This window comes from Malus domestica, chromosome 07, assembly GCF_042453785.1.
Source record: "Malus domestica chromosome 07, GDT2T_hap1".
Lineage (NCBI taxonomy): Eukaryota > Viridiplantae > Streptophyta > Magnoliopsida > Rosales > Rosaceae > Malus > Malus domestica.
This window is the reverse complement of record NC_091667.1, coordinates 4,616,045-4,641,519: the sequence shown is the minus strand read 5'-3', so window position 1 is coordinate 4,641,519 and position 25,475 is coordinate 4,616,045. Positions and strand designations below refer to the sequence as shown.

General features: G+C 37.4%; 2 protein-coding genes across 3 annotated transcripts; both read left to right on the top strand.

Annotated features, from left to right (window-relative positions):
* Window positions 1-513: 513 nt before the first annotated feature.
* LOC103438636 (uncharacterized) lies at window positions 514-2,963 on the top strand. Of its 2 annotated transcripts, XM_070825174.1 has the most exons (4): window positions 514-731; window positions 1,746-1,840; window positions 1,945-2,079; window positions 2,795-2,963. In XM_070825174.1, exons 1-4 carry the CDS (start codon window positions 668-670, stop codon window positions 2,795-2,797), a joined length of 297 nt encoding a protein of 98 aa, XP_070681275.1. In that variant the 5' UTR covers window positions 514-667; the 3' UTR covers window positions 2,798-2,963. The 2 variants fall into 2 exon arrangements, with proteins under 2 accessions (XP_070681275.1, XP_028954908.1); XM_029099075.2 differs by lacking the exon at window positions 2,795-2,963 and having other exon boundaries at window positions 1,945-2,354.
* A 19,064-nt stretch (window positions 2,964-22,027) lies between these two features.
* Window positions 22,028-25,327, top strand: LOC103438635 (uncharacterized). Its single transcript, XM_008377167.4, has 4 exons — window positions 22,028-22,165; window positions 22,264-22,419; window positions 22,894-23,063; window positions 24,076-25,327. Exons 2-4 carry the CDS (start codon window positions 22,298-22,300, stop codon window positions 25,065-25,067), a joined length of 1,284 nt encoding a protein of 427 aa, XP_008375389.1. The 5' UTR covers window positions 22,028-22,165; window positions 22,264-22,297; the 3' UTR covers window positions 25,068-25,327.
* The last annotated feature ends 148 nt before the right edge of the window (window positions 25,328-25,475 follow it).

Here is a 25,475-nt window from a genome sequence, read left to right as displayed (position 1 = left end):
GTTATTCAGATAGTGATTGGGGAGGTGACCAAGATGAAAGGAAAAGCACAACTGGCTATGTGTTTTTTCTAGGATCAACAGCTTTCTCATGGACTTCAAAGAAGCAATCAATTGTTGCTTTGTCATCATGTGAAGCCGAGTATGTTGCTGTAGCCTCAACAGTGTGTGAGGCAATTTGGTTAAGAAATCTATTGAAGTCAGTGTGTCATCCACAAGTGGAATCGACTGTGATTCATGTGGATAACATGTCTGCAATCAAGCTTGCAAAGAATCCTGTTCAACATGGAAGGAGCAAACACATTGATACCAGGTTCCATTTTCTAAGGGACCATGTAAAGCAAAAGACAATTGAGTTTGTCTATTGTCACAAGAAGGAACAAGTGGCAGACATCTTCACTAAGCCACTACCAGTTGAATCATTCTGACTACTACGTGAAATGCTAGGCATGAAGGCGTTTTAATTTGAGGGGGCATGTTGGAAATTCAAATTAAAAGCCATGTGATGTCTAACTATCTGTCCATGTGATGCTAGCTTTTCTTTCCAGGTTGTATCCAGCAAATATAAACATCATTGCTCCTCCATCTGTTAACCGAAAGCTGATTTAAAGACAGCAGAGATGTGAGCTGTTGTGTGCTAGCCGAAAGGTTGTGTTTGCAAGCTGGAAGGATGCAATGCATGTGTGTGCCAACTATCCAAAGTTGCTGCATGTGTTTGAAAGGGTGGAAAGATGGTAAACACCATCATTCATTGCATGTTGTTGTATTGTTTATCAATTTCTGTTTTGTATAAATAGGCCTTCTTGCTAGGCTTTAGAACATCAATTCCATTCCAATTCCTTTCTCATTTTCAGCTTGTAAGCTATTGAGTTTGTAAACTCTCTTTTCATATATCAAAGTCCAAGTGTTTTGCCGAAGCTTGTTGCTTCCCTCCTTTCTCTATTTCTTTGTCCAATTTTATTGAGAGTGCAAGTGAGAGGTGTGATAGAGTTTGTAAACTTATCACCCACATATTTTGGTATTGAGTTAGTAAACTTGTCAATACCAACATATTCAAGCTCTTTATGTCTCTGTATACATAAACTCAAGATTTTATTGAACTTGCACAAGTTTATTTACTTTTCAATGATATGGAAATTCATTAGGAGCTTCTACTGGTAGGTTCACTGTAGGTGATGCTCGGGAGTGACGCTGTAATCCAGCAAGTACATTTTGTAGGATTTATTATCAACTTGTAGGTAGATGATATAGAATTTATTAAGGTATTTTAGTTCAATATACACAAGAGACAAAAAAACAACAAAAAAATGATTACGAAAGTAACTTTCTTTTTCATTATTGAAAGTGCATTACAACTATATCATAGTTTGTTTCATGGTCGGGATTGTTCCAGTTTTTCCTTTTCTCTTCTCATATGTAGGTGTTTTCATTTCTCAGCAATCAAATCATAAATTACATGTACCTAATATTTTTGTTTAGTTATATTTTATTCAATTGGAGGTCGCACTTGGTGTGATGGCAAGTGCCTTCGCCCATGAGCGGTAGGTCTCAGGTTCGAGACTTGGGAGCAGCCTCTCCATAAATGGGGGTAAGGCTAGCCGACATTCACCTCTCCCAGACCCTGCGTAAAGCGGGAGCCTTGTGCACTGGGTACGACCTTTTAGTTATATTTTATTCAATTATTCTTATAGTTTTTGGTACATAATATTCTTATAATTTTTTGTTGACTGCGATTTATGGTTTTGCAGAGTACAAGAAAAAGTCTTTCTCATCGCTGCATGCTTTTCTGCTGAGAGAGGAGGCAATGGCAAGTTCTTATTCGGGAGCTGTTAGTGTTGTTCAGGTCAAGATTCAATCTTTATACTATTTACGGTGTGTGTTTATTTGTTGTGTGTATGTATAGGTGGATTTGTATTGTGTGTAATGGGTGGTTGGGGGTTTTTGCAGGTGGGTTCGTACTTTGTGACCCAGTACTATCAGATTCTTCAAAAGCAACCTGATGTTGTTCATCAGTTCTATTCTGATGGAAGCTCCATGATTCGTGTCAATGGCGATTCCACGGAATCTGCTGCCGGTATACTGGTAATTGGTGTCTTCTTACTCTTAGCAGCACGGAATTGAGTTTCCTGGTTCTGTTATTTTTATTTTTCTTTGGTCAAGGATAAATCATCCTGTGTTTCTAGGAAATGATAGTCACTATGCATTGGCTTGGTCTTAATTTTTACTATTTTGACCAAGAGGTGTGCCCCAGTTTGATTTTAAAACTTGCCTCTCTATTATTATGTTAAGCTACAATTAAATGTTTGTTGGAGTCTGAATATCAGGAATTGGAATGTTGTTTATTGACTTTTTCTGCATATGCACCGTTTGCTCCCTCTAACGTCCCCGATGCTTTCCTTTAATCTTGGATAACTTAAGATTGTTGTTGTCTGTCATCATCTGTAAGATTGCAGATAAGTGGTAGTTGATGAGGTTCATCCCAATTACGAACAAAGAACAAATAAAAAAGACACTTTAGATGTATTGAGTTGTTGGAATTGATTATCACCTTAAGATTGTTGTTGGCCGGTAAGGAAGGGGTTACTGAGGGAGGTATGGGAGAGTTTGATTTCTCTGTTTCCTCCCTTGATTCAACAGGTAATGCACTGTTTTCAGTTGGTGTCCTCTGACTCAAATTTAAAAATGGTTTCTTGACTGTTTAGTTGGTTGAACAACATCCTTTCCTACTTTATAAATCTCATTTTCTTTATTTTTGCTCATACCGGCTCACTCCACTCTCTCTCTGTGATTCTCTCAGTGATTCTGGGTTCCGTAATGCCATTTTTGCGTCTGAAGAAACCTAATTGCAGGTTCCTTTTCCATTTCCAAGCTTCTGTTATGCTTTGTGCTACTGTATTTTCTGTTGTTAATGAGGCTCGATTGAAATATGCATCATTTTGATTGAAATACGCATCATATTTTTGAAACTCTTTATCTCATTGTTTTTTGAGTAATTTTCTGGAAGTGAGGTTGAATTCCAATTGGTGGTCTCTGTCTGAGATTTAATTCTTTTTAAACACTCCTCATAGGCCATTATGATTGATAGTTGCTTGCTAAACCCAAGTGAAAGTGTCGCGTAGCAGTATAAACTCGACGTCCGAGTGTCGTATTCCTCAAAGAGCGTTGAAAAAGAATGCAGAATTATCAAGATTGAAACAAAGAACAATATCGAATGAGATGTAACTTATAGAAGAAAAGTTCAACAATTAAAAATACTAAAGCATCAGGGTTCCATCCGCATACAAATATGCAATTTCACTATTTCGATTCCTTTTTATAACTCAACTGAGTTACCAACAAGAAGTAATCTCAACCGGAAAATATAGCAATTAAGTTTTCCTCATATAAAACTTCTTGCAAAGTGATTTTCATTGTAGATATTCAAAACAAAACGCCCATTCAATTTCTTATAAAAATAATCCCAAATATAATTTGTACCTACGGCAACAAAATATTAAGAAATTACTCCGTCGAAATCATACCAATCTACTAATTCAATTCACTAAAAGCATGAATGTGAAACAAAACTATAGGAAAAACATGATTAAACTTATGAATCATAACCAACATTCATCAATCTGAAAATAGAATAAATAAGAAATTCCGTTGAAAATCCATAATGTAAAATTGACATTGAAACTCTGAAATAGAATCGAAATAATAAAAATACATAATCGTAATATAGGTTTCCCCCCTAGAAAAAGAAAAGTCTAAAATTATGAAAGAGCCGCCCCCTTTTGAAAACAATCAAATGGAGATTATATAAGTTGCTGCCACAACCAACCTCCCTTCATATTCTTCTTGAATAATGGTCATTCATCAACCCATTATTAATATGTTAATGCCAATCCCCATAACCCTCTGAATAATGGTCATTGATAAGCCTTAATGCCATATTGAAATGGTAATGGCTGGCCGTTTCTTTTTATTCTTCTTTGCCTTCTCCTTTCTTCATTTCTTTTCGGTAACCAACATAGAGTTAATCACCAATTTATTGTCTTGTGCCTCACCCTTTAATTGCCTTGCAACATTCTCATCGTCTTGCACATGAACATTAATATAACATCAGTAAAAAATTAAAACAAATTAGATATAAAACCTATTTGATCAATTATAGATGATAAAGCACAAATTTGATAAATTACTAGAGAAAAACATGTAACGGGTATAATCAAAGCGCATTAGACATGTACTTTTGAGCAATTATCAATAGTTTAATACGATAGCAGAAATGCAAATTTGTCCTGCTTTAGTTTATGTCTATTATGTCGCTTTTGGAATTAACAATTACCATGCATCCAATTTTAGGGCTTTATATTTACATGTATGGAGTCGGGTTTTTTGATACAGAATGTAAGTGACCCCATTTCACGTACTCTAAAAGTATATAAGCTTGGTAATGATTTTGAAGGGCATGTCTGATGCTTTCTCAAACATGAATAGCCTGTGGGGTTTAAGATTGATATCAATTCCAAATTGTGGAATTGATATCAACGGCAGATTGTAAAACTGATATCAAAGCCAATAGTAAGTGTTTGGGGGCTTCTTGGTATGATAGTTATGTCTGTTCTGTGTTTGTTTTCTTTCCGTCTGTTCTTAGAGCGTACTCCTTATCCTTTGATATGTAATTTGTGTTAGCTTAAATGAAAGGTTTGTCTCTTCTAAAAAATGATGAATCCAACATGTTACTCATCAATATCTTTTAGAGCCCACGGTGTGTTCGAAGTTAGAACTAAGTAGGTTTGTTGCACAAGATATTCTAAAGAGCCAGAATTCTATTATTATTTTTTTTTTGTGGGGGGGGGGGGGTAGAAGCAAAATATACGTGATGAATTTGGATTTTGCAGTCTCTAAATGAGGAGAGGCTTCACGCCTCTTCCTCTGGTATTGTGGGATTTTAATTTTTTGGTCATTTGCTTTGCCTTCCATGTAGTTTATAGTGTGATGTGCAGCATTGGTGTAGGCTCCAATGATATCGGAAGCTTTAGGATTGAGCAACCCCTAAATTGATTGGTAAATCTAGTATTGGATGTAGTACATATTTGTATAATATTTTGATAGAAAATGTGTTTTATTCTCTCTGTATTTGGTTCGCAAAGGGAGGGCAACATTTTCGGGCTTTGGATAGTAAAGACTAAAGATGGTTTTACTTTGATAATTAGTTTAATTAGCATGTGGTTTTGGTGGGGTTTGGTACGTATGATGGAACTAAAGCGTGTGACAGAAGAATCACAGTTGGTATAATAGTTGACAGTGGATCATTGCACGATAGACATCTTGCTGGATGTGTTGTGCTTTTACCAACCCTAATAAAATTATATTTGAATCATGCTGTCTGATAACTCTGTTTTTCTTTTTTAATGTTTGTGGTTTTTATTCTTTGTCATTGAATTGGTGTAGCTTTGCTAGGATCTTTGTTCACGCAGTTTGTGATTAGTGCTAATGGAATTTGATTAATCGCTTGACCCTTGCTTTCAGAAGGACTGTTAGAAGTTTTGTGTCAATTTGGTTGTGATGGTAAGATTACTTCATGTAACATTGTGTTGTGGCGTGTGAGTGCCGAATTTTTTTCTTAATTTAATTTCGGAAAGAAATGCGTTTAACGGTAGTCCTATTGTTGTACTTTTATGTGCAAACGGAAGCAAATTATAACAAAGTACCAATATCAACGTCGTAGGTGAAAGCTAAAACAAACAATCTCAAGCTAACACAAGAGATTCACGTGGTTCGGCGTAAAACCTACGTCCACGAGCGAAGCACGGTAAAGAATTTCACTAAACAAACGGAGATTACAAAAGTTTTTAAACTCTCACAACCCAAATCTCACAAATTACAAACTCTAAACCAAACGAGTAGAGAACCCAAACAAACGGAGAAGATTCTCCCAAATTGCTTTCTAACTCATAAACTCACAAATTGTCTCTCACCAAATTACCACACGAATGAGCCACATGAAATACTCAAACCCTAAGGTTCTATTTATAGTGCATAGGACTTAGGTTACAATAGGAATCCTAATAGGAAGTAAATCCAAATCCTAATCAAATAGGTAATTAACATAATCTCTCCACCAAGGAAACCAATTAAGAAGTCAAAAGCCAAACCCAAACAGGACACCAAAACCAAATAGGTAACAAGGACCTAATTTTTTGTATCATCCTAATTTTGAGCTGGAAAACCCAACAATCTCCATCTCGGCGAGAAATTAGCAAACTTCCATATCAAATACAAACTTCAAATTTGGGATACCAAAATACAAATGCAAACGTGCACCAAATTATTTCAAAACTGATACCAAAATACTTGTTTTATTCATTTGATTACGCTTGAAACAACTAGTTCCTGCAGCAACGCGTGGGGGTATATTTTAGTTTGGAAACTATACTTGTTTTACGGCGAGAGGTTATACATTTTTAAAAAGGTTTTACAAAACTTTATTTTCAGATCCATTCATTATTGTTTTTCGCCCCTCCAAGTTTTAGTGGCCGAGCTCGTGTTGATGAGGATTTCTGGCAAAAGTTGATTTAGGAGACTACATCTGATGGTATAATTCTCATTCTAATTCTACTATACTTTACTTATACTCTGACTTCATGTGTGTAATGGGTTCAATCCTGCTCATATGCGCACTTTTGCATTTAGTCACTTTTAGGTTTAAACTTATTTACTTTTTTTTTTTTCCACACAACTATACTTTATGGTTTCGTCACTTTTCTGGTGTCGACCAACACAGCTCGATTCAGAATCCAAGTGGATGTTCCAGGTCAGGATGTGTCAACCGCAATATCTTATTTTCCCACCCACTATTTCATAAAAAAATGTTACTGTCATATTTATCTTTTTAAAAGAAGAATTTTGAACCCCTATTTAATTAATTAATTACTAATGGTGAGTGGGGTGTGATATCTACGGTTGAGATAGGCTAAGAAAGATTTGGGCCACAATCAACAGAAAGGTTGGAGGAAGGAATGCGTGTGCTAGACGAAGGCAAGAAATAGTGAGATCTGCAGCTTTGACAGAAAAAAGGGAGAAGAATAATGGTTTGGGATTCAAGGTCTCTGCGGAGTATCGATAAGTGTGAGTCAAGAGGGGTAACGGTAAGGAATATTGGACCATATATATGGTATATGGTGAAAATAGAAGGTGGAGATTTGGAAAGAGATCAAGGCGGCAAATTTGGGGTTAGTAGGAAGAGATATTATGAAAGGGATCCCATGATTTAAGGACATGCGTGGTTTGAAGTAGATGATGAATTTCCAAGTCTTGCATTTTCTTTCATATTTCTGTTTTTATTTATTTATTTATTATTTAAATATATATTAGATTTTTTAAGAACAAAATATATTAGGGTTTTTTTTCGGAATAATAGTGGATGAGAAAATGACATTTTACTTTTTTAACTTTAATGGTGGGTGAGATTATCATGTGGATGGAAAAATAGGACATTGAAGTAGGTCTAGTAGCACTCATGGTCTAAAATATCCATAATATCCCGATATTTCCATCGAAATTTCCGTGTTTTTGGACTACCGATATTTCCGATATCATCGATATTTTAGACCTTGCAAAGTCACTTATGTATCTTACCATGCAATGTATAAAGTGTAAAATATTGTACTAATTCATTATATATAAATGATTATGGTGTGTTTAAACTTCTTTCATTAATTACTACATATTTTCTACACTCACAATGTTTGCCAGCTCGCTATATAATCAACTTAAATCAGTTATATCTATCATGCAATGCATTTCCTTCCAATTTTTTGTGATAAACTAATAGATAATTGACTAAATAAACATCCTGCAAAGTTTCAATAAAAATTTCCAAGTTTTTCTTACAATTTCCGTGGTTTTTATTCAATTTTTATCGATATTGATAATATCCAGATATTTCCATTGAAATTTCCGTATTTTTGGACTACCGATATTTCCGATATCATCGATATTTTATACCTTGGTAGCACTCTTTTATTAATTATAATTCCTAATTTATCCCTAAGAGTAAAACATAATTTCGAAAAAAACCACCGTCCTTACGCCTAGAACTTACATCAACCAATTACGCGTTGTCACGAACTCACAGTAAGACAACGACCCACCTCCATCAATGGTGTTAATTACACTATCGAGGAGAAAATGAAGAATAGGAAGGTAGAAGTAGATACCCACTACGCGCCGCCATGAACTCACGATGAGACATCCACCTCCACCTCTATTCGATGACGATAATTACACCAGCGCCTGACAATGGTGAGAAAATGAAGAATATGAAGGCAGAGGTAGATAGAAAGAAAAAGGGAGAGGGGAAGGGAAAGATCGGTGGATGGAAGGAGGCGGTGGCGGTGGAGTTTGGATGTGAAACCTCGTCCCTGATTTATCGTATTTTGTATTATCGAACTTATGAAACTACCAAATTACCCTTGAGTTGACTTTCGTTGACCGTTTCGTCGAAACACGTATTTCTAATTTTAGTAATTTATTCTTATTGTACTCATCGCCACGAATGCGTGGTCGCGAATAGATTCAAATTTGGAATTATAACGAAGATTTTATGTTACAAAACTTCAAATGTTTTTGAGATATTTCGCATTTCGCCTTTAGTGGTTTTAATTTGTGAGCCAATGGGACCTACTTGGGATTTTTGTTTTCTTGTTCTTTCCCCCTTACCCGTGAGTCCCCCTCCCCCTTTTCTTTTTGTCAACCTCACTATCTTTCTATCATTCTCTCTTTCATACTCTTTCCCTCTCTACACTCTTGGCCCTCTTTAGAACCACCATCTTCTAGGGTTTTTCACACAAAAAAACAACACAACAACGACAACAACATCCCTACCATCACCCTAGTGAACTCAGAATCAAAGGAGAACCTTCCAAACCCTTCCAAACTCGCTACACAGTGCATTCACTGTTCACCTAGTTTTTCGACGAGTTTTCAAGTTCTCCGGCGAAGGAAAGCCTCGAACCTCATCCAAAAGTTTTAGATCGTGTCTTAGTGTAGGTTTGGAAGTAGTCTTGAGAAGTTTTGGTGATGTTTGGACGTAGGAATCTCACTTCCCCAGTTTTTCGGTGAGCACCACCACTTTCGAGGCAATTTATGGCCAAACCATGGTGAGATAGCCATCGTGCAAGGTACCATTCTGTTTGTCTCATCATGAATTATGATTTTCGTTTTTGAATCACTTGATTTCGTTGAGTATTGAAGAAGTTATGAACGTTTAAAGTTTACCTAATTTTCAGCGAGTTTTCCAGCTTACCCATAGACCAGTTACTTTTCAAGCCATTGTTTCGGCCATCTCCAGCAACCACTGGGCTTCCAATTGGTACAATCTTATTCTACACTTTCTAGCTTCGTTTTTTATATATTATAGGTCAAATTTGATTAAGAAATGAGTGAGATACGAAGCTTTGAAAATTACCCAAACTTCGACGAAAAACCCAGTTTTCGGTGACCGGGTTGACCCAACCCGTTTACTTTTGACCCGACCCATTGACAATTGACCCTATCTGTTGATCGTTGACCTAATTTGTTGACTTTTTTACTGTTGACCGTTCAACATTGACTTTTGGGTTGACTTTTTAGGGTTTCGACCCAGACCCTTCCTAGACTAATTTCGACGTCATGATTCCAAATCTGTGCTCCGTTTTCCCAAATTCAATCGTTTAAGTAGAGTTGTATTAATTGGTGATTTTATGTGCTTAGGTGCGTCTGTCAGTGGCGTTTCCTTCTTCTTTAGTTTGCACAGCTCTTTGACAATGGAATAAGGTGAGTGGACACGTTCCAAAATGCATGATTTTACTACTATAAATGCATACATGAAAATCATGATTTTATGACTATGTTTTATGAAATATCATGCTTTATCGAATAACTGTTTACTGAGATATTTATGATATGATATTTGAGCTATTAAGTTCCGATGAGATATATTTTGGAAAGATTATGTTCATGATTTTATGTGCTAAGTGGTTATTCGTACTATGTGCCTACGGGCGAATGATATTTATGGCTTTGGTCGGAAGGTATTTATATATGGCTTCGGTCCTGTGATGTAGTGACTTAGGTTGAAAGATATTTATATATGGCTTTGGTCGGGCGAGATAGGGCCTTCGTGTTTTATGAAAGGTTTTATGGCATGCTAGGGTTTTTTGAAGATCTATTACTTATTATGCTATATGAGTTTTCTAAACTGGGGGTTAGTACATTGAAGAATAACTATTTTAGTACTACTTATATATAAAATTGGTCCACTCATATTTTGTTTTGCGCCCCCTCAGGACTTAGAATCGAGGCGTACAATCCTGGCATCAAGGCACTCCTGCATCAGTATCTTCGAGTTATCTAGGTGTAGGACCCCTTTCTTTGTAATCTTTATTAGTAGTATGCTCTGAACATGTCATGCATTATCACTTTTAAATTATTGGCAGTTGATTATTATATTTTATTAAGGTTTATACCTGAATATTATATTGCGTGGTTACGCGTGAAAATTATATGCATGTTTCACATGTTCTCAGCATATGCATTCATTAAATGGATTACGTCACCCTCGGGTGTCGGCCAGCACGTGGCCATCCCGTTGTCCTTCAGACATCGAGATCAGAGCGTATTAGATTGGTATAAGAGCATGTTTCGTTCATAGTATATTTAGGATCTTTTTTTTTACTCTAGTAGTGTGTCGACCTTCATATCATTTGGATGTCATAGCTTCCAGATTTGGTGCCTTTCGGCGTAGTTGTGCAAACCTTTTTCTGTCTGACTTGTCATATTCTATTTGAAGTACAAATTCGTGTCGGGATTGTGCCTCATCGGTGATGTAATAGATTGATGGATGACTTTCAACAACAGACCGATACTCTACGACATGCGTTCCCTAGAAATGGCGGGCATAGTCAGATTTACATTGAAATGACGTGAAATAGAAATTCTTAGTGAGAGGAAATCTGGTTAAGACTAGCTGAAGATTCGAAACGAGGATGTTACTCTACAACGTGCGTTTCCTAGGAATGGCAAGCAGAGTCAGATCTACATAGGAGTGTTGGGAAATAGAAAAATCTTAGTGGGTTAAGGTTTAGGCCATACCAGCTGAAGTGTTCTGAAACGGTGATGTTACTATGCAACATGCGTTCCTTAGGAATGGCGGCAGAGTCATATCTTCGTGGAGATTGCTCAAAACACCCGAAGTTTATGCTGGAGAAAGTGAGGAAGCATCAGTTGTAAGCATAGTTTAACATGTGTTAGTTGGTGGGATCGAATTGTTACAACCACCCCCATATTTCCTTTTTATTTCTATTTTCCCCTAGAACATATTTTAAATCTATCAATTTAATCCCTTATTCTCTTTTAATCCTAACCCTTGATCTAGATTTCCTATTGTTCCTAAACTGCCACGTGGCAGGTTTTTAACCTTTTTCTCTTTCCCCTCTCTTCCCGAGCACCTCCTCTCAAACACCTTTCTCTCTCTCACGGGAAACCTCAAGTTCCTAGAGCTCCGAGAGCTCTTGTTTCTTTCCTATTCGAAAAAAAAAAATCAAACCTAACAGATTTACCACATATCTAGGATCCTAGGAGCTCGAGGAACACAGGTATAACCATGCATGCATTGGTAGAACACCTATGTGTGTTCTTCCATTGAAGCCGAGAGCTTCAAACTTCTGAAACTCGAACTCAGGCGAGGCTCACTACTTTATTTTGTTTCGTTGAGTTATTCTCAGTTCAAAAGGAAGGTTCTAACCAGTGCATGCATTATATTTCTGTTTTCCAGAACCCGACTAGAAAAACCCGACGAGTTTCGAGATCCACCTCGCCATTCTCGACCACAGCTGAGACTTTAAGTGGTATAATTTCGTTCCCATCATTTCAGCCATCTTCTCTCTTTAATTTGGTACTAGTTTGAATGTTTAATTTAGCATTTGCCGTCGATCGGAACTACAACAGCTCCGGTGTTCTTCCCCGTGCACACCCAAAGCAACCAGGCCATCAGGCCTTCTCAAACACCTCGGGCCTTAGCCCAGTCTTGAACCAGCCCAGTCATTTTTTTGATTAATTGGCCTGCGGGCCGTGCTTGTGTAGAGTGTGTGTGATTGGGCCGTGCCCTGTATGGCCCATGTGCGTGTGTGTGTTGTGTGAGTGTGTGTCTGTGTGTGCATGTGTTGTGTATGTGTGGGTGTGTGCGTGTGTTGTGCACGTGTGGGTGTGTGTGTTTGTTGTGTGTGCAGGTGTGTGTTTATGTACTATGTATGTGGGCCGTGTGTGTATGTATGTGGGCTGGTGTGTGTGTGTGAGTGTGGGTTTGGGTTTAAGCCCAAACCACCCTTCTTCACCCTAAACCCTTTTAACCCAAAAACCTTAGGACCCTAAAACCCATTAGACCTTAACCCATTCAACCCAAATCCTTTATTTAATTTAGTTCAAGTCGAAATCCTTTAGAAAATCCTTTTATTTATTTATTACATTTTTGTGCTTAGGTGAAGTTGCTAGTGAGGGAATTCGTAATCCTTATCCACACAACTCTACTGCTAAGGAGTATCTGTGAGTGGACACTTTCTAAAATTTGCATAATTTCATAGTTTAATTGCATAAATGAAATGCATGCCTTACGAGTTATTAATTGATTTTTATGTTAAGCATGTTTATGGAATATGTTGTTTATCGTCTCATTTTTGGTGAGGAATTAATTGTTGGCCTATACTGAGCTATATTTTTAATATATCGTATTTTCTATAAAAACCATGAACTGGTAAACTATCTGATGGATGACGATAGGATGCTAGAACATGTTTTAGAAACTCCTTCTTTATAGTATAGACGATGGATGACTTTATACTATGAAGTGGTTATTTATGAGAGGCGTAACTATTTGTGCGTACCTAGTGGACACTATGCCGCCTGGGGCAAGGATCTGGTGTTGGCAGATAGGCTGGGAGAAATAATCCCTAGCTATGGGCTGAGGGACACGGAGCAGGCATTGGGCCGGGAGTTGGTAATCTCTGGCTACGGGCGCAGAGACCACGGTTCTGGCGTAAGGTCGAGAGATATATATATTTATTAAGTGATCTTACTAGTAGTACATTACGCTAAGAGACGATTCATGAGATGTTTGATATTTTGTGTTCCACGATATGTCTCTTGAGATATTTTTGGCATGCTAGAATTTTCATTAAACTCATCATTTATTATGCTAGTAGTTTTCTTTATGGAGTAATTAGGTTTTCATCCTTATTTTTACTACTCTATTGATTAAAACCTTATTACTTTTCAATTTTTGATCAAGGTCCTTTGTATTAATAATATCATTAATTATTTCAATAATAAAATATTTTTTATTTCTAAATATATTCATTTAATATTAAAAATGTTACAATTAGTATATTTATATTTATGGCTAAATTTTTTATCATATATTTTTATTTTTAGTTTGTACCCATTTTTAATTTGCAACCCTTTTTTAATTTGTACCAATTTTCCTGTCAGTTTTAATTTGTACCCATATATTAATTTCTTTTTGTGCCCATATTTTTTAAAGTTTTATTTGTATTGTACCCATATTTATTTATTTATTTGTACCCATTTTTATTTTTGCTAAATGTACCCATTTTGAAGAATGTACCCATGTTTTGATACAATAATTTTTTGGTTATTTTTTATGAATGTACCCATGTTTACACACACACACACAATAGTATATTTATATTTTAATATTTTTAATCCCACAAATTATGGTTTTTTATTTAAAATCTCATTACTATAAACAACTATAAATTTTAATTTTTAATTTAAAAAATATAGTAACTTACATAGAAATAAATTATCAATTAATTTCAGGGACTTGGATCAAAAATTGAAAACCAACAAGGTTTCAGTCAAAGACTGTTCATAACTAGGGACCGCATCCAAAGTCTCCCTTTCTTTATATAAAATGTGGGGGTTAGTATCTTGATAACTGTTTTATTATTATTATATATATGAACTTGGTCGACTCACCTTTGTTTTGCGCCCTCATTCAGGTCTTAGAAACGAGGACTACGACACAACGTATGAGGCATTCCCCTACCAGTAGCAGTCTATGATAGGAGCATATTTATGCGACTTAGTTAGCTTGTTTTCTTGCATTTTCATAGCTAGTTTCTATTTATTATAGTGTTTTAAGCTATTTTCGTGTGTTTGTAGGTCCATATGACAAAGTTGGCAAGAAAGTGCAATTTGGAGCATTTTGAGGCAGTTTTGGGCATCAAATGGATAGTTCATGAATGAAGCAAGATGGATGGACGAATTGGAAGTTCAAGAGGCTAGGAATGTGATGAAAAGATGAAGAAAATAAATCCAAGACAAAGAAGATAAGGAATCAGCTCAAAAGAGGAAACATTATCCAAAACCTTATCTTATCCAAACAAACCTTATCTTATCTTATCCTTGCCTAATCTAGCTTTATCCTATCTTATCTTATCCAAATCAACTTGTGCCTTAATTCCAGCCATTTATAAGGGATAATTATGCATTTAAAATACATATTTCATATTCTAGAAGCCTTATCTCCTCTCCCTACAAAGTGACGCCCCAAACCCCTTCTAGAACCCCTTTTCCTAGTTGTGCCGCACCTTTTTATCCTTGTTAGCTTTGGTTTCTGATTGTTTTAACCCATTCCACTTAGGTTTTGGTTACACAATCCTTGTCCCAATTTGATTTCAGAAACTTAGCCTAATCCTTAAGGATTATGCCACACCTAGCCCTATAAATACATATTTTCTGCCACAATTCAAACCACCACCCTCTACCATATTTTTCTACACCATTCACCAGACACACCTCATTATGCTGTGGCTTTTCAAGGAGAATGAGCCTTTGCCGTGCCTTGTGATTCAACATAGGATTGCTGGAGCTTTCTTAGGTGTTTTCTATCCTTTACATTCAATGTCTAATTTAATGTTATCTTCAGTTTTTAAAGACATGTGGAAATAATTTCTTTATAGTTGGAGGTGAATTCGAAGCCATGATTATATGCTTAATATGAATTGATTACATCTAGTTATTGTTTCTAAAGTCTTGAATGTGATTTGCTTATCTGAGTTATTAAAACTTGTTTATGTATGTTGATTGAGGGTCGACACTTAATTTGGATGCATAAACTTGATCCTAGAGTATAAGGGAGTTTCACCTAATCGTTATGAACTTATATTCACAAGTAGTGGAGGTTGCTAGTCACGATCGTGTTAAGTGAATCCTTGGCAGGAATATCATGCTTTTCATAGTTACGAATGCCTCGTCAATGCTTATGGTTTTCAAAGAACTTAATGACCTTTGATATGTGTCTCTATCATGCGTATTCCATAGTTAGGGGACTTGATAAGGATAATTTGGTTGCGATCTTGTTTTAGATTGTGTTCTGTGCACTCTAGACACTTCCTTAAACTTTGTGTATTACTTCTAGATTCTAATGTTTATTCATGAATATTTCTTTCTAATCATTACTCTTGTATTCAATAAATGGCTTTCATCACCCTTTGGTGTCAGCCAGCACGTGCCTATCTGGGTATTCGGGGAATATCAGGGTCGGGACGTGTCACGAATCAATGTTCTCGGACTCGTTCTCGCTGAGGAAATTCGTGTGGACCTCAGAACAATTCTTAGCGATTGGTTTATCAATAACCTTCTTGTTTACTCCAACAACGAGGTCAACTTCACTAAACATCAACAATTAGCTTTACACCGAATTCTTTGAACGTTGATTTTGTTTAGATTCAATACTTTTCTTAGGAGACTCTATTATAGTAGACGCTATTCTCATCAATTTCCAAAAGAGTTGAGACCGTTGGAAATTGAAAATCCTCACAAGGTGTTGTGAAATATGAAATATCTTGGGTCTTGTCATTTTTATCGGCAGTTCTTAATGATTCTTTAAGCAAAGCTTTATTCTTTTATGGCTAAGGAACTAGTCAATTTTGTTTCAATTGTTAAAGGTGAACGAAGTTTCTGACAACGTAAGTATTATCTCACTTGATCATTGTTTTTACACTTTTTTATGAAGTCGATAAATTTTGAATTCTATGTGATGTTTTATTGAATGTTTTGTTGCACGTTGACGCAACATGATTGAGTAACACGTGTGCCTCTTGACGGTTGAAACCGCTTGAAATGAACCATTCTATCTATGACCTTGAGCCAATGGTTACTGTCTTACTTGAAAACCTAATGACACCCTTTCTTTGTAGAAATTTTGTGGGAAGAAAGTTGGGAACGAAACTTTTTAAACTCATGCTCTCGTCCTTGCTTTTCTTAATATTGGTGGTGAGTTTTAAGTTTTTTGTTTTACATCCTTGTCATGTTTGGGGTTGTTTTCTGATGTAGCATGGGAAGGTCATCGCCTATGCTACTTGACATCTCAAACCTCACAGAAAGAATTATCTTATTCATGACCTAGAGCTGGTAACAATTTCCTTTGCTGTAAAATCTGGTGACGTTTTCTCTACAACAAGAAGTGTTGCATCCTTTCTGACCAAAGAAGTGGTAGTGTGTTTTCACCTAGAAAGTGTTGAGCTTGAGACAGAAGAGGTGGATGAAACTCATCGGTGATTTTGATTGCGCTTTGAGTATCATCTTGGTCAGGAAAATGTTGTTGCTGATGCTCTTAGTCAGAAATCACATGGACAACTTACCTCTTTCCGAGCTATCCATGTCCCACTATTGTTTTCTCTTCGAGGTATTAGTTTTACTTTGGCGCACGATCCACGTTGAGTATTGTCTTCTTACTTCTAAGTTAAACTTGTATTAGTAGATTTCGTGCAGGAAGCCCAAAAGTTTGATAAGTAATGTGTGAGTTTGAAGGAGTACGTGTCAGATGACATGAGACGAGATTTGAAAATCTGAGGAGTTGGAACTCTGTTGATAAGAAACAAATTGTTTTTGCCTAAGGGGAATGAGGCTGTGAAAAAGGAAAATTCTTGATGAGGCTTACATTTCAGCATATGCCATGCATGCTGGCAGTACTAAGTTGTGCCATTGTTTTTTGTCCAATTTATTACTGGTATTGTATGAATGGGATATTGCTGAATATGTGAGGAAATGCTTGATTTACTGGTAAGTGGGAACATATGGATGGAAACCATCGAGTTTATCTCAATTTCCTTCTATTCATGTTTGGAGGTGGGAAGAAATTTCCATGATTGGCTTTTTCAGGTTGTTGAGGACCCACTGGGGATGCGAATGGAAATGGGTGAATGTCACCATAGACTTCCTGTACAAACCACCTTGTACACGTGAAGACTATGATGACGTTTTAGTATTAGTTCATCAACTCACTCAGCATATTACCTACCAGTCCGTGAGGACTATACTTTCGACCGCTTGGCATAATCCTTCATTCTAGACTTTGTTAGATTGACGTCTCAATTAACATTGATTTTGACCGTAATCCCAGATTCACCTCCTGGTACTGGAAGGCATTTTAGTCAACTTTGGGTTCATGTTCACTCTACAACACTTCATATCATTTCTAAAGTAGATAGAATGTTCAAGAAAACCACTCAGATTCGAAAATTTTAGCCAAGACCATCAGTCATTCAATCACCCATTAACACCTTATCGAGTGAATTATTACCACTAGTGATTACATATCCTTGAGGTTATCGTTGTAACAAGTTATGAATATTGGAATGGGAAAAAATCTAAGTTCCCACCTGTCAGATTACCTTAAACTACCGATCGAGTAGAGTCCGCGCTCAACCATCTCGACTTGCCACCACAGAATCAAGTTAGGTACTCACACGTGTTCTTGCATCAAAGTTATGCATTCAATCTAGTTATCTTGTACTCTAAATTTGATGGACTTGATTTGACCCTTAAATTCTTGAGTGTTCTTTTAGCCTTCTCGGCATAGCCTTTCGCTAAATCCGAGAGAAATTTACAAATGGAGACCCTATATTTGCCACGTCATCACTTAAAGATTAATTTAATAGATTTTTTAACGATTGTATGAAATTGTAAACAAAATAATGCTAAATTTATGAGATTGAAATGTTTTAAAAGATGTTGTATGAGGTTGTAATTGCATCGAAACCTGAGGGGGTAAAATGTAATTTACCTTAACTTTTGAGAAATGTTAAGAAAATTCTCTCAAAAGTGTGACTCTCCATGGACTCTCTGCCATTCATCTTCTTGGCACAATTCCAGTGCCAACATTATAAAATATTGTGCCAAAAAGAAAATGTGGCAGAAAGTCCATGAAGCGTCCCACTTTGAGAGACTCTTCTTAGCATTTCTTTGAAAAGTAATGCTAAGGAGACTACATTTGCAGACAAAGTTTTGAAACCAAAGGGTATGAAAGTTGATGATTGGTTTATTACTTACACGCTGATAAACGTACTTATTCCTATTAGTGACACATCATTTAGTTTGCAAATTTAGTCTCCCTAACATTACCCTTCAGTTAACTTGTTCTTTTGTTTTTATTAATATTTTTTTTTGAAAATTTAGGGATTAAAGGAGAAGATTGATTGCAACGTGTCAAAAAGATGGCAACATATGTAAAACGGGACAGGTGTCATGTGCTCATTTGTGCGGTACATCAACTGTCTGGGTACCCAGTATCCAGTTACACTTCAAAATATTGACGGTTCGTATAAAATGTCGTAAAGGCTTGTGGAGTGGCACCACAATTTGTCCCATTTATTGTGTGGCAACTGATCATACTTTGTTTTCAATTATGGGGTCCACTACTTTCCTTCTGTCCAGTGAGACTTAAGCAGTGTGTGGCTTATGGTAGGGGTGGGCAAACGGGTCTAGGAACTGCGGGTCGGGGAGGGTAATCACCGTTTGGGACGGGTATGGGCCGGTTCTTAATATTTTAGAGAACAAATAGGGCGGGCCGGTCAGGCTTTTTTCATTTACGGGAAGGGCCGAGTCCAGATACTTAGAAAAAGGGGTGCCCGAACCGACCATTTTCTAATTATAATGGATGGCCGAGATTGAATGATAACCTATCATCCAATCTCAACCGTTAGTTTCTACCCTAGGTTCTACCCGAGTCCAAGCCAAGGTTCCAGAATCACAGTCATTCTCTTAAGTCTTAGCTGCCTCTCTGTCGCTCATCTATTTCCCTCTTGACTCTATCACATTATCACTGGAATGAAGGCCTTGATTGTCTTGTACAGAGACTCGTCGTCGAACTCAGACTCTGAGTCATCGGCTCTACCTCCACTACCACTTTCAGAGCTCAACAACCCTCAAGAACCGACCCATGCGCTGCCTCCACCTCATTTGACATTTTTGACAGCCCCAATTCATTCGATAATTTTCGATTCCCATCAATTTTCTATCTTTTAGCTTTCTGTTGTTATGGTTTTTCCGAGTTGCGCACCAAGTGTTTGAAATGACTTCTTCAGCTTGGCGTCGACGATGGCGTTCTGCTGCGATTTCTTCAGCTTGGCTTACTATTGGTGGTCGTTTTTCTTCTCTTTTTTGGGCTTAGGCTTCCAGCCATGAGTCTCATTCTTCTTCACCGGTCCGGCTTGCTGCTGCGACTGAGTGTCCATGGCTGCTCCGTCGAGTGTTTGGTTAGGAGACTCCTAGTCAATCCCTCGACTCTCTCTCCTTCATCTCCTCCCTGATCAAGGTACACCTAGGGTTTCTGCAGATCTTGATTAGTTGAATTGTGAACGATGCATTGTTATGAGTAAATGTTTCTGAATTTGAAGTTTGTATAAGAGATTTGATATCGATTAGGGTTTTTTGACGATCTATGTTTGTTTAGGTCGGAAATTACAGGCCAATGCGGAGGCTAATTTCGATGTGCTCGTGAAGGTTGAGAAGCAAATCGATGCCGTTCCAAAACCGAAAAAAGAAAAAGAAATTGGACTTGTGGACCAGTCCTGAATTGGTCCGTTTCAAATGGACCGGGTTAGGTCCGGTTCTCAAACTCAAAATCCATCTACTTGGCCCGGCCTGGCCCGTTACATTTTAAAACGGGTAGGGTTAGGTTCTTCCAAATTTAGGTTCGGCCTGGCCTGTGCCCAGTGTAAAACGGGACAGGTGCCAGGTGCTCGTTTATGCGGTACATTAACTGTCTAGGTACCTGGTATCCGAAAACACTTCAAAATATTGACGGTTCGTATAAAATGTCGTAAATGCTTGTGGAATGGCACCACAAATTGTCCCATCTATAGTGTGGCAACTGATCCTACTTTGTTTCCAATTATGGGATCCACTACTTTCCTTCTATCCAGTGGGACCTAAGTAATGTGTGGCTTATGGTTTTCAACGTCATCTTATAATTCCCTTTTGCTCTTGAGGAAACAGGAGCCACTAAATGTAAAGAAAATCCACAAAACATAAGCCATTGCCTCATCCTCTTCCATCTTATGCTTTCTCACTCTCTGCAAGTGCCAAGATTGACTCCCACAATGCGCCGCCATAAATTCATGGAGAGATATTCACCTCCACCTCCATTGATGGCAATAACTATACCAGCAGTTGATAGTAAGGAGAATATGAGATTAACAGGGAAGATTATTTGCAACATGTTAAAAGTGATATATTTCTTAGTTTAAAGGAGAAGACAATAGTTAACTATATATATATATAAAGATAGTATGCAACCTGTCAAAAAGATGGCAAATATAGGCCAGGTATGTGGTACTCATTTGTATGGTACATCAACTATCTTTTTTTTTTTTTTTTTTTTGGAGCAAATATCTAGTTACATCCCAAATATCGACGGTTTGTATTTAATGTTGTGAAGGCTTGTGTAGTGGCCCCATAATTAGTCTCATCCTATAGCGTAAGTTTGACATTACCCCCTTACATTCCAAAATAGAGTAATATTAGGAAGACTAAATTTTTTAAATCAAATTGCAAACTAAATGATGTGTCACCGATAAGAAACAAATATATTAATCGATACTTAATTAATAATCCAATCGTTTACAGCCACATTATTTAATTTAAAAAATTTGATCTCTCTAAAATTACTCATTCAAAATATTCCGTCGGCAATAAATTGGCTAAATAGCCAAAATGATCTTTGAGATTTGCATAACACATCATTTTGGTCCCTGAGATTGTCCACCATCTATCATTTTGGTTCTTCCGTTAAAAACTCCATTAAGTGTCCCGGAGCTCTTGGCCGGAAGTTTGAGCAATTTTCAAAGCTCTGTAACTCAATCGTTTCTAAACCAAATTTGATCATAATATATCAAAATGAAGATAGGAAAGTGTAGAACAAGATTATACCTATTTGGAAGCCCAATGGTTGCCAGAGATGGCCAGAAAATAGTCTCAAAGTTGACTGGTCAGAAGGAAAACTGGAAAACTCGTCGGAAACTGGGTAAACTTTTCATAAACTTTTTCAATACTCAATGAAATTGAGTGATTCAAAAAAGAAAATCATACTTCTCGATGAGACGGGGAGAATGATACCTTTCTTGATGGCTAAATCGCCATGGTTTGGCCGGAAAACGGCTCGAAATTTGCTTACTCATTTTCGAGTTAGCAACTTTTGAGCCGTTTTCCGGCCAAACCACGGCAAGTTAGCCATAAAGAATGTTACCATTCTCTTTGAATCATCGAGAAATATGATTTTCGTTTTTGAATCACTCGATTTCGTTCAGTATTGAATAAGTTATGAATATTTAAAGTTTACCCAGTTTTTGACGAGTTTTCCAGTTTTTCTAATGACCAGTCAACTTTGAGCCAAAAGCTTCGGAACACTTGACGGAGTTTTTAACGGAAAGACCAAAATGATGGATGATGGACAATCTCAGGGACCATTTCTATAGAGTTTCAATCTCGGGGATCAAAGTAATATGTTATGCAAATCTCAGAAACCATTTTAGCTATTTTAGCATAATAAATTTCACTAGATACTGTAGACTGTAGACATGGCAGCTCCCGTGATTGGCGACCGCTTTGTTTCCAATCATGGGGTCCACTACTGTCCTTCTGTTCAGCGAGACCTGAGCGGTGTGTGGCTTATTGTTTGCCACGGCATCTTGTAATGCTCACTTGCTCCTGGGAAAACAAGAGCCACGTATTATATCTTAAGAAACCTACATAAGTCATTGCCTCATCCGCTTCCCTCTTCCCCTCTCTCTCTCACTCAATCTGCAAGTGCCAAGTTTGATTCGTTCATTTGAAGAAGGTATGTGTTCTTTGTATCTTTTTTATTTCTGGGTTTTTTGGGTGTTAAATGTTAGTAAATAAATATGTAATTTGGTGTTTTTCTTGTTTGTTTTATAGATTGTTAGGTGGGTTTGAGTTGCAGAAGAAACAAATGGAGAAAAAACAAGTTGGGGAGCTTGTATCGGTGACGTTCACATGGAAGATTGAGAAATTCTCTAGGTTGAGATCCCAGAAACATTACTCCGATGGTTTTAAAGTCGGTGACTTTGAATGGTATGTTTCATTTTCTTCTTCAAATTATTACTCGATGACATTCTTCGTTTTCTTATTTCGTTTTTTGGTTTGATTTTTGTTTATATGTGTACTTTGGTTGTTTGGTTCTTGTATATATGTACTTTGGTTGTTTTGGTTCTTGTATATACGTACTTTGGTGGTTTGATTCTTGTATATATGTACTTCGGTTGTTTAATTCTTGTACATATGTACTTTGGTTGTTTGATTCTTGTAACGACACAATGAGGTTTTTTTTGTGATAAAACCCTACTTGTTATGCTGATATGTGGTAAGATGCAAGTAGAGGACAGGACAGTATACGTTTGATTAGTAGTTGGCCGATGGCCCATCTTTCTGAAATCTTGATATAAATATCAAACCTTGTTTTTGTTCTGCTTCTGGACCCGTCCAGATTAAAATAGGAGTGCGAAAATCACTTTCCTTATAAGATGTATATGTTGTTTTAATCATCAGGCAAATTGTCGTATATCCGAAGGGCAGCAGCGGAATCCCTGGAACGCAAGACCTGTCGATATATTTGAAAGTTGCAGATGCTTCAGCATTACCATCTGGGTGGAGTAGATATGCCCATTTCACCTTGACTGTCGTCAACCAAGTCAAATATGATAAGTCCATAACAGTTGGTAAGTCACATGCCCTCACTGCCCTCACTTCATCTTGTTTATTTCACAATTATGTTGGTGCATTTCTGTTGGTTTCGCTTTCATTCTGGCTCTCACTTGCTCGAATATTATTATTTTACTTCAGATTGCGATTCAATCTTTGATTGCCTTGTCTGCACTTGTTATGTTTTTCCCAAGACTCCTTCGTACCAAGTGTTGTCTATCGGCTTTAGGTTTTGGCATCAGTTGCCGTAGCAATTTTTGTACTTCATGGAACGTGGGGACTCGCTGGAAGAAAGAATGGAAATATGAAAGTTTGTTTCTCTTGTTTGTTCTGGACATACAGCGTCCCACTAAGTCTCAGATATGATGATAGGTGGAAATTAGGCTCAGGTAAATTGGGCGATTCCAAAAGGTATTTTATGAATTGTTAAGTATGCAGTTCTCAAGGTCATGGGAAAAGGCATGAATGTCAAAACTCTGAGGTTGAAGGGTGATGGTCGTTTTTTGGGGATAGAAACGGTGAAACTACAAGGATTTTTTAGGATTGTTCAGGGGTTGGTGTGCTTGTGGTAGAGTTAGTTTTATGTCAACTCTTTGGGCTTCGGTCAATGTAGAGTTCAGGGAGTTATCTATATGCATGCCAATCACGAGCATGGTTGCTGGACTGGGAAGTTGCAGCAAGTTGATTGAGTGTGGTTTGAAGCTTAAATGTCTGGTCTTCTAATTTAACTTAATTGTTTTGCTGCCGTAAATTTGATAATTTTCGTAATAAGATTTTGGTTTCTTGTCGAAAAAAAATTAAAGAGGAACAAGAGTGGTAACTTTTACTTTCCCATAGAAGGGATATATATTTAGTTCTTCAGAAAGCATGTCTACTTTTGTTGCCCAGACATATTAGACTACCAGAGAAGAGAATTACTGTGTACATGATAGTAATGTTGAGTTTCCATTGTTATTATTCTTTAATTGCCTATGAGCTATGCTTTTCTTATTATAATTGTTTGTAATCTGTCTTATTTTGATTTTACAGAAACTAAACATGTGTTCTGCGCAAGTAAAAGAGATTGGGGCTTCACATCATTCATGCCTCTAAGTGAGCTTTGTGATGTCGCCCAAGGGTTTATTGTGAATGATACATGTGTTCTTGAAGCTGAGGTTGCTGTCAGTCAGGTTGACTATATGGCCGAAGTCCAGGAAACTTGGTTTTGTCCTCCTATAAAGCCCTTACACCATGAAGATGAAAGGCAAGGGTATTCAGATGTGGAAGCTGTTCAACTTACAGCGCCTATTTCTGAACAGGTGCTTGCTTTTCAGGATGCACCAAGTTCTGAACAAAAGCAAACAAATGCTGATTTTGAGCAAGTTCTAATCTCTTCAGTAGCAGTTACGACACCTAGTTCTGCTCAAGTTCTGGCCTTGTGGGATGGACCAAGTGATGGACAAGTTTGGACTGGGGGTGACGATAGCCCTGTCGGATCTCCGATAGGCAAGGAACATGGGCAAAAAACCTCTGCCCCAGTTGGCGAGCTCATGGATTTCAGGGGTTTAGGGAAAATAGACAAAGCTTTTGTTCCATTCCTAGAGGAAGTCTGTTTGTTGCATCCTTCATTGATCGAGTGCCAAAGGAAGAGGAGTCCTATGTTTACTGAATGGGCATTCACAGCTTTGGGTAGACTCCTGCATTTTCTAAAGACTAACAAGGGTACAGATATGAACGAGGATGCTTGTGAGCACCTTCGACTTTTATGGGAGGAGCTTGAGTCCTTCAGATTTGACTTGGCTTGGTTGGAGCCTCATGTTCAATCCGCATTGGGTATGAAGAAGTTTGTGGACAGGGAACTAGAGGTAAGAGAGCTGAGAAATAATGTGGATGCTTTGGAGAATGAAGTCAAGAGGTTGAAGGCTAGGCTAAATTTGGCAGAGTTAGATTTTGAGGATGCGAAAAGAGACATGGGAGAGGCCGAAGAAAGCTTTGTTGAAATAAATATGGATAGCGAGCTTGGTTATGGTGGGAGGCATTAGCCGTACTGCTTCTCCCTTCGATGTGAAAACGATATGCAACGTATATATGTATTACAAGCAAAACTCCCTTGTTAAGGGTGATCCTGTTTTTAAGCCACGGTGAGGGAGAACCCCCTCCATTGCAATATTTGTTATGAACCAAACCCCCTCCATCTGAACAATATCAAAATCCCTATTGTGGGGAGCTCCAATACTATCGAGCAACCACTTGTCAACCGGTATGAGAATTTTCACCTTAATTTGACGTTGAGTATTTTGCTTATGTGGGTTTAATTTTGATGATTTAGGGTCGTTAAATTCGTTGAAAATCTGCTTGGTCTTCCTTCTGTTATTGCTGGTTGTTTTTATTCGCTTTCTTTATCGTTTTGACTTAATTCTTGCGGCACTTGGGCGTTATGTATTATATTT

Bases quoted from the DNA above. Each gene is read 5' to 3' on its own strand.
- LOC103438635 (XM_008377167.4), top strand. From the start codon at position 22,298: ATGGAGAAAAAACAAGTTGGGGAGCTTGTATCGGTGACGTTCACATGG. The intron at 22,420-22,893 runs GTATGTTTCATT...TTTAATCATCAG, and splicing joins AAAGTCGGTGACTTTGAATG to GCAAATTGTCGTATATCCGA. The intron at 23,064-24,075 runs GTAAGTCACATG...TTGATTTTACAG, and splicing joins TGATAAGTCCATAACAGTTG to AAACTAAACATGTGTTCTGC.
- LOC103438636 (XM_029099075.2), top strand. From the start codon at position 668: ATGCAATGCATGTGTGTGCCAACTATCCAAAGTTGCTGCATGTGTTTG. The intron at 732-1,745 runs GTAAACACCATC...ATGGTTTTGCAG, and splicing joins TTTGAAAGGGTGGAAAGATG to AGTACAAGAAAAAGTCTTTC. The intron at 1,841-1,944 runs GTCAAGATTCAA...GGGTTTTTGCAG, and splicing joins GAGCTGTTAGTGTTGTTCAG to GTGGGTTCGTACTTTGTGAC.